General features: G+C 36.4%; 2 protein-coding genes across 2 annotated transcripts; one reads left to right on the forward strand and one right to left on the reverse strand.

The window, feature by feature from the left end:
• Window positions 1–4,945: 4,945 nt before the first annotated feature.
• Window positions 4,946–6,243, forward strand: LOC131688654 (transmembrane protein 14 homolog). The gene is made up of 2 exons (XM_058973069.1): window positions 4,946–5,460; window positions 5,525–6,243. Exons 1-2 carry the CDS (start codon window positions 5,388–5,390, stop codon window positions 5,827–5,829), a joined length of 378 nt encoding a protein of 125 aa, XP_058829052.1. The 5' UTR covers window positions 4,946–5,387; the 3' UTR covers window positions 5,830–6,243.
• On the reverse strand, window positions 6,230–7,451 carry LOC131688653 (proteasome subunit beta type-4). Its single transcript, XM_058973068.1, has 3 exons — window positions 7,134–7,451; window positions 6,809–7,015; window positions 6,230–6,748 (listed from the first exon to the last, which is right to left on the reverse strand). The coding sequence occupies exons 1-3, from the start codon at window positions 7,280–7,282 to the stop codon at window positions 6,301–6,303; spliced, it is 804 nt and encodes a 267-aa protein (XP_058829051.1). The 5' UTR covers window positions 7,283–7,451; the 3' UTR covers window positions 6,230–6,300.
• Between the last annotated feature and the right edge of the window lie 2,140 nt (window positions 7,452–9,591).

The raw sequence follows: 9,591 nt of genomic DNA on the forward strand, positions 1-9,591 counted from the left end.
TTAAATAATTTTATGGTGACAAGGGGGGGGGGAAAGATTCACCGTCAAGCTACGTAATTACCAAGGGGGTATTTAGAGGTTTGTGACGAAATGCTACGATGGGGGAGGGGGGTGTTAAAAATCGCTCAAAAAATGTTACCGTCATTTATGGATCGTCCCAAATTGCACATCGAGTCAGGGGTTAACCCATTATGTCCTAGCGTAGAAATTTCAAACGCAAAACCATCCGCACTTACTGTAGAATGTCGTTATCTAACAGCTTTATTACACACTATAACACATTGTTGTTCAAAAGTCGAACTGAAAATGAAAGCTAAAGTAAGCACCAAAAGCACAGACTAACAGACATAACAGTATGAGGGAATTCCCTCAAAAAACATCGATCCGACAATTTTCCCAGAACACTAGCTCCACCTTTTATTCACAGTCCCAATCACTCATTTACTGGTGGGTTACCCCTCAAGTTTGAGAACAATTTTTCACTAGTGGTCTATCTCCCATATGCCAAAGAGAATAGGTAAAGAGACGAAGAGTGAAAATCAGTCAAAACGGCAACACTCCCTTTATGATGATTTTAACACTAGAATTTTGGCAACCGCTTGCACAGGCAGCACTTTAAATGACTCCTATTATATTTTGAAAACAAACCGTACGTCGATCGTTGGATTTATTTATCAAAAGATGTCCATTTCGAAACAAAGAGATGAAATAATTATAAAGATTGTTTTTACTCATACATATACTCTAGGATGCACCTTACAATCACGATTGAACTAAATTCTGACGAAAACTCAAATTTCTTTTTTGATAGATGTACAATACTTATCTCCTCTAACTCAGGCATGAGTAATGTTTATTTACATTGCACGATTGGTCTGCTCAATAAGGTATTTTTGGCTTCACACTATTCGTCTCTTTCCCTATTCTCTTTGCCATATGCTTGTTCATATGTCAGTGGCGCCATAATTTCAAATGTGGCCACAGTCCCAACTACAAATATATTTGAAATGACCGTTACAGCGGGCGAAGCTTTGTTTTTGAGTGTTATGTCTGTTAGTCTGTGCCAAAAGGGCGCAAAACTGTGTGTGACAAGGCTGCCAGAAGACTACGCTACGGTCCTGCTTAGGGTAAGTAGGTCGGATTTCTGATTGCAGGGATTGCATAAAGCTGTTGTCAACTCTACTCGGCATTTTTTGTCGTGCTAATCCCTGTTGTAATTGACACACCCCTTCCGACCAATGATGCCAAAATATTGTACGTTTCATTGCAAAAGAGCCATTCAATCATTTTGATGCGACGAATTGAATAGGCGCATTTGATAATAAATACTCAAAAACGTCGAAAAATATGTATTACCTAAGTTCAATGTGTGCTAATTATTTACAATCACTGAATTTGTCAATAAAACTAACTGAAAACTGTGCTTCTAAAGTTTCAGGTTTTCGTATGTTTTATTTACAGTAAGGTTTTTACACAAAAATGCACCACCTTTTATTAAAGTGTCATTAGCGGCCCTTACACGTTCAATATTTTTGTCAATACACGTATTGACGATATTGTTACAATATTTCAATCCCAATCCACATCGTCAATACAAGTTTTTTCGATTACCCGTACAATACTTTTGTCAATACTGTCTAGTATTGACAAAAATATTGAACGTTTAAGGCCCGTTTTTCATTCCCTACACTGAAAAAAATCCAAACGTTAATTCTATTTGCTTCAAACCGCTTAAAATTCATATGAAGAAGAAATGCTATTGTTATCACGCGCACACATACCTTCTATGTGTCAATTGCATAAACTATGTATGCACACACATAAGTTATATATGCATACTGTTATAGAATGGGGTTTTATGTGCCTAATAGTTATGAAATGTAAATGTAAGATTAATATTTCTTGTAAATACACACATTAGGTTTATGTTCCAGCAAATAGTGTCTATATGCCTCGTTAATTGCAAAAAACTATGTGTAAAATCAATAGGTATAACGTTTACTTTTTTTTGGGTGTAAGAAATACATTGCGACGAATCGTGCGCGGAATAGCGCTACGAATCTTGCTGCGACGAAAAATAATCGTCGCGTCTCCTTTGGAAAAGTACGGACAATATTAGTTTTGTTTCGGTTATGTCCAAAACTTAATTTGTACAGATTAAAATTTTCTATAGGAACCAATTTCACGTTTCTGGAAAAAAAATCTAAGCTGGTCGGGCCGCATATGGCACGCTAATGTAAATTAGACGCGCGAGGCTGATAAAACCTTCCCTACGCCTTGCAATGATGTATTTTTGCTGAGTGCCAATCAATAGGGATCTTTAGGGGTGTGCGGGTTAAGGCATATTCTGATGCAGAATAGGACCGTGAGTTAATATCTCAGTCCTTTTCCAATTTTTAGGCCCGAAACTATTGAAAAAAAATTTTTTTTTAGTTTGTTTCCTTTTAGGACAATAACACATCCAAACCCATGCGACTTGCACGAATCTATAGGTTGCCTTATCAGATCTACCATAGTTTGCAGATGAAACTTGGGATGGCAGTCTGTTAGCGGATTGACAAAGTACCAGATCATGCTGTGTGGGGTGCTGTCCCGGTTAACAATGAGGCGAACGAGATATTTGCAGATACGTCATTTAGTCGGACAACTGTCAGTTTGTTGGTTGAATTTAATTTGGTTTTTTAAATTTAAAAATCAGAAAAGAATAATTAAGGTTTAAGAATGATATGAGTGCACTCGTAAGGACACCTGTTATCAATAAATATGAAAAACTGGCACAATTTTTCCAAATTAAAGATCCCTATTGAACTTATTTTTTAGTTATCACTATAAATATCCGTTATAAATACGAAATAACCGACACCTTGTGGTCTAGATGACGCCATAGTTTTCAATGCCGTAGGCGGCTATCGAGTATTCTGTCGTGATTCGCATAACAGTCCCACCTGCATAGGAAACCCATAGCAAATGGGACTGTTATGCGGATCACGGCAATAATTGATCTATCTAGGGTTTTACAGAGGAAATAGCAGCAGAAATTACTCGCTCCTATTTACACCGATTTGATATTATTGATGCAGTTGAAAACTGGAAATTTCAACTGTATCGATATAGTACATCCAATTTATTCGGTACTTAAACAAATACATAAAGATCGCAATCTTTTCATACTTACGCTATACTACAATCTGTTACTCGGTTTGTTTTTTGAAAATAGTAATTTCCGCACACAGAACCGAACCCACGATAACCACGCTACCCAATCTCTCGGGTACCTGCAGAGCTTGAGCTCTGCATAAGGTTTTATTTCGTCCGCATAATAAAGCCTTGCGCTTCATAATTACAGAGGGAAGTTATAGAAATAAAGCGAAATCCGAAAACAAAAAACAGCACAATATCTGACAACACTTCCAAGCAGCCTTTTACACACAGAAAAAAAAATTAGTAAAAATGAACAAATTTTGGATTTAAATAACAATTTTTCCTGTTTGTTATAGTGACAAACAATATTCAGGTTTCATTCAATCAATACTGTTGGTTGAAATTACCAACAAATTCATTTGTTGGCTTTTCAGTAGTTTCAACAAATATTTCGTTTGAAACAACAAAATCATGATAAGTTTAACCGAACAAACAAGTTCGAAGAAACAAAAACAAATCTTTTGTATTAACAACTCAAATTTATTTGAAATTAAACAAAGATTCTGTGGGTTTTTAACAAAGGGATCAGTTAGATCTACCACATTTTATTTTGATTCAACAATGTTTCTATTTAAAATTTAAACAAGTATTTGTTGAACTAAACCAAATACATGGTTTCGAAAAACGCCCATTTCAGTTTGAAACAGTCATTCGCCACGTTTTAGATTCAACTAAACGTTTTGTTGATACAAAAGGCCTGATTCTTCTGTGTGTAGTACATTTAGTTTCCAAGCCGAACGTCTGCTGATGTCACGCCACGTTCGTCCAATCACGAGCTGGTTCAGGATTGGTTCAAAATAGGGGACAGAGCTGGCGGATCCAGCCTAGATCAAAAGCGGCCCTTACACGTTCAATATTTTTGTCAATAAGATATTGCTTCAATACGTCGATCCCATTTGAAATGTACATCGTCAATACTACTTTTTTAATTACACGTACAACACTTTAGTCAAAACTGTCTTGTATTGACAAAAATATTGAACGTGTAGGGCCCCCCAAAGGCATGAAATGCTTTAAGGTGCACAGGAAAAATGCATTTAACTTATTCTGACGGAACGGTGGCGTGACGTTGACTTTCTGTTCCGTTGACAGAGGCTGACACTGTCTATCATCTTTGTTTATCGTATTGGCTCAAATGATAGAGAGAAAATTGGGGTTCCTATTCCTACACTGAAAAAAATCCAAACGTTAATTCTATTTGCTTTAAACCACTTAAAATCCATATGAAGAAGAAATGCTAGTGTTATTAGGCGCACACATAATTTCTATGTGTCAACTTCATGAACTATGTATGCGTACACATAAGTTATATGTGCGTATTGTTATACAATCGGGTTTTATGTGCCTTATAGTTATGAAATGTGAATGTAAGATTATTAAGTCTTATGAATACACACATTAGGTTTATTTGCCAGCAAATAGTGTCTATCTGTCTTCGCTAATTGCAAAAATCTATGTGTAAAATCAAATTTAAATTCTTTTGAGTGTACTTAGTTCAGGGTTTCGGTGCGCTAAAAAAACCAATACCGTTTTGGAGCCATTTTATCTTTACTGGTTCTTAGAAACTAAGCAAACATATTGATAATAATGATGCGTTTCATCGATTGCAGGCCAACTATTGATTCGAGATTGTTAAATGTTAAATTACGTCCCTTAAATGTTGAATCTTATTTTAAAACATTACGAAAATTAACTTAAAAATCGCAGTAATGTATTAAACCAGTGGGACAATCCCAAAGAATTTAAAAAAAAAATGCGCGTCTAATAAACTTTAAACGAAAATTCAGTTTATCTCAAAACTTGCAAACCAGTTATGGTTCAACTGAGGAAGGTCAACTAGCGGCCATCTTTGAAGCGAAAAAGTATTTTGCTATCCTTTACAACATCTAATCAATGTATACTTGGGATATTTTACTACTGATTGATTTTCAAAAAGATTTCGCCAATGGTGCTTTTTTGTTTTCAAAGATGGCCGCTTATTGAGGCTATCTCAGTTGAACCTTATGCGAATTCAAAGTGTTTAGCGTTTTTACGTCGTCATCATCTCTTGTGCGTGCATCTTCATAGTAGAATAGGTTTATCTTATCACCTATCACCTTCATCATACATTTTCCATATGTGAGAAAGCTGCGCTGGATTATTACTCTTTGTCAACCGATTATTTTAACACCTGAATCCTCGAAACCATGATTGATTTTGTCGGTATAATTTTTGCTCTTATTGTCGCTGGGGGAGGCATTTTCGGCTATGTAAAGGCAGGTACATATGCATATAGATTTTGTTTTGTATACACGAGTGCATTTCCGTTGCGTATTCCCAACAGGATCCGTTCCGTCGCTGATAGCGGGTGTTTCATTTGGTCTACTGCTAGGCGTGGGGGCGTATTTCAACTCGACCGAAAACCCAATTCCACTGATCCAGATCATCATCCTGGTGTTATTGGTAGCTATGATGGGCTTCCGGTGGATTCGTGGTGGCAATTTCATGCCAGCTGGATTGATAACCGTTCTGAGTGTCGCAGTACTTGTGTGGACCTGCGTAATGTATCGGGATTATTTACCGTTCGTCAGTAAACCGGAAGCCACGGACGAGGCGGCCAGAATTGAAAATGTCAGATTGCAGCAGTAAATGTTTGTGTGGTATTCTTATTTTTCACCTTCACAGCAAACAATTCGTTTATTTGCGACAAGCCTCAATAAAAACAACATTTTTTATAGTAGCTTTTCACGCTCGAGATAGCACTACAAAATTCAAAACCGTCGTCAGAAATCCACGCCAATTTAGTTAAACATGCCAAAAAACGAAAAATTTACGGACGGACTGGAATGTAATGTTACTACCTATAGTATCCTTGACCTGAGTAATGGTAAAACCAACAGGTTACCTTGCGAATAATTAATAAACTACAAATGAAAGTGAATTCAAGTGTCCGACTTGAACAAAAGGCAAAAAATAAAATTTTTGTTCAAACTTTTTTTGCTCGGTGTAATACAGGTACATTTTGAAATCTCGTAAAGCATAATAAAAAATCTTTATATAGTATTTATTGTATTGTATTATCAATCAATAGCATTTGTTTGAAGCATCAATCCTCTTCAATCACTTCACCATTTTAGCCAGATTCCAATTTTGATTAACAAAGCAGTGCGAGTCCAAGTGAACACCCTCCGAAGTGCAGATAACTTGCGAGTATTTAGGATCACTGCGGCAATCGCGATACCAAAGCACCTCCATTACGCTCTTGATAAGCTCGCTTGCCTTCTGTCGATCTAGTCCGGCATAAGCCGTCGGATTTTCCGAATATTCACGCAGTAATGGAAGTGCCATATGGGTACCGTACCCTGTAGCAACCACGTCGCTGATGTATGCACGTCCACGAAGGTTGACGTGTCCTAAGAAGGGTTCTCCATCCTGAATACCACCGACTACCATGTCAAGATAGAGCGGCTTGAAGTCGCATCGACGATTGTACATCACCCGCGTGAGCCAGTTGTAGAGAGATTTTGGCTTCAATTCGTTTTTGTCCGCGAGGCACATATCGTCAACACTGCAATGAAAAAAGGGGTAATAGGCAATTTGAGGCTTTCACCAATGAAATAATTCTTACACTTTCTGATCAATGTAGCGTTTGATGAACTGGAAATCGGCAAAATCGCCGCCGATACCAATAATAGTTTTGTCGTTGATTTTGTAAACACGATCTACGTCATGGTAGCGGGCTAAGGATCCATAGGATAGCAATTTATCGGCAGAAATAATTACTCCGTTTGCGAATTTCAGTCCAACCACAGATGTTCCAGTGTTGATCGGAGTGCTACAAAAAAGTACAATAAGTATCAAAATGACTTGCACAGCTCGGGATACATTTAAGGTTAGAATGAATATGTATGAAGAGTATTATGCGTTGATTTTATTTGAAAAGATATACGTACTATGATCGCTGGGTTCCAAAATCACCGGGAGTTTCCACTACACCTGCTGCGGGACCGCTGATGGTCTTGGAACCTGGAAAGTCATAGAATGCTCCGGGAGTTGGTCCATTACTCCAGAAAGCTCCGGCATTCAAAGCTGTAGAATACATTTTCAGTAATTTTCACGGAAAACTGCGTTTTTCTGTGACGGGAGGTAGCGTTTTTAATTTGAGAATAAATCGAAGGATTTCTTTTAACACAAAAAACACTTCCAGTCTTGACCAAAATGAGTTTACGATTTTTTGTTGTCCTAAACTGTCATTCACAAAACGCCATCACTTTAGTACAACGTTTAAGTGAGTGGGATTGTTCGTTTTACCGCTCAATGTGGTACTAGTTTTCATGCGAGGAATTTAAAGACATTATTTTTAAACGACTCGACAGTACAAAGTTTTTCTTTTTGATAGTGCACTCACCGATAAACTGACATGAAACTCTATTTTTTGGCAAGAGATTATTAGAGAGTTGGCGCAAAAATTGGTAACTCGTACTGTCAAACGGACATTTGCGTTTGTCAGTACGAGCTGCAGAATTTTGCGTCAACTCACTAATAATCGACAAAACTGTCATGTGTTGTTTAGTGTTCATACAGTAAAAGTCTGGTCAAGAGAAAATTGACAGTCATATGCTTCCGGAAATGTGGCTCAAAAAAATTGCACTAAGCTTGAAATTATTGAAGCGCGCAATAATCTTAGAAATGTTCCGGTTTTGTTGAACAGTTGACAATTATCTAATATTTTGTAAAGGTAGAACGATATTTGACAAAATATCGGAGAATATGCTAAATTTAGAGTAAATGGCATACACTGCCTCGTACACTACATTTTCGTCGAAAAATCTTTGCAATCTGATAGTAAATCCAAATACAAATTAGGTCATTAAATGAGAAAAAAATCTTTTTATTACATACCTCGATAAAGCTGATTTTCGTGATTGCAACAATGTTTTTTTCCAACTCAGGAAACGTGGAAATATGTTGACAGTCTGGATTTGACACTATCAGAAGCATTTGACATATCGAATTTCACGACAAATTAATACATAATAATTCAAGAGTGCTGATTCAAATGGTCCTTAGTGACAATAGTAAACAAACTGAGTTATTTGCAGCGCAGCATGTAATTACAACATAGCTAACGAATATCGTAAACCATGATTCATTATACCCAGTATTTATCAAAATAACAAGCATTATATAAAAAGTCGCAAAGTTTTCATGATCATATTTTGAAATTTTGCGCTTGAGACCTTTTAAATTGGAAGGACCTATGCGTGAAACATTTCAAAACCTCTGCAACTGTTCATAGGCGCCATGCAAAAACGGCGCAAGATTCATTTCATCCTGTTTTCCCACTGCACATAGGTACCTAGTAAAAACGTCCTATGCATCCAAATAAAAGAAATTATTTTCTTCTGTTCATGCGACTTATTTTCGAAATTGAATTTAGAAAGTATAATAAATTAAATGATAATTGGAAAGCTTAGTTATTCTAAAGTAACATACCATTCGTTGATTTTAACCACTTCCAGCCAATGGTTTGTTAATATAAACTAAAGTTTCCCGCAATTTTTTTCTGCAAGGCTTCGTTTAAATCCACTGCAACTATTTACCATAGTAATGAAGAACAATCGTATTCCGGTGTTCATTTTGTCGAAAACTTTGAAGAAATTCAATATTCGTCGAAAGAGCTAACTTTGCTGTAAAAAGCCTTATGTGCAGCGTCGTATGATTCTTGGGCCCGAAAAAAAGACCTATGTGAAAGGTCCTATAACTTTCAAAAGGACGCATCATTCTAAAGTGCTTAAAAACTACATTAGCACTAAACATTTCATGTTTTTAGTATTATTTACCTAAAGAACATAGTCCTTAGACTATATTGGCATAATTGTTACATCAAAACACATATTTGTTCTATAATAGGGATTTGTTTTAGGTTTACGAAACTTCAGCCTCGTTTTTCTCAGTTCGAGCTGTATGTCACTTAGGACCTTTTGAATAAGTACTCTTGAATTAATACATGTTTTCCGGCAGGGTTATTTTTATTTGACATAAACACCATCCAATGCATACAGTTTTTTTTTTCATTTTGGGTGTTGTCTTGATAGACCAGATGTAAACAACCGCCGTTTTCCTATGTATGGTTGCCAAGCTTACATAAGATTTATTTTTACGTTTTTACGTATCACAACGAAATTTTTTTTGAAATAATGTTATATTATGTATATTAGACCTAAAATTTATCGAATGGAACGGAAAACTAGATATAGCTTAATGACCCAATTGACCCCATTCGGCACCGATTTCCACTGACCAATGAGGTGAAAAACGGTAATATTTACAGGAAACTGAAGATTTACACTCTAACAAACAATTTAAGTACTAATTCATATAGATTTGGTTGAAAATGTGTCTTAAAAC

This window comes from Topomyia yanbarensis, chromosome 3 (genome assembly GCF_030247195.1).
Source record: "Topomyia yanbarensis strain Yona2022 chromosome 3, ASM3024719v1, whole genome shotgun sequence".
Taxonomy (NCBI): Eukaryota; Metazoa; Arthropoda; class Insecta; order Diptera; family Culicidae; genus Topomyia; species Topomyia yanbarensis.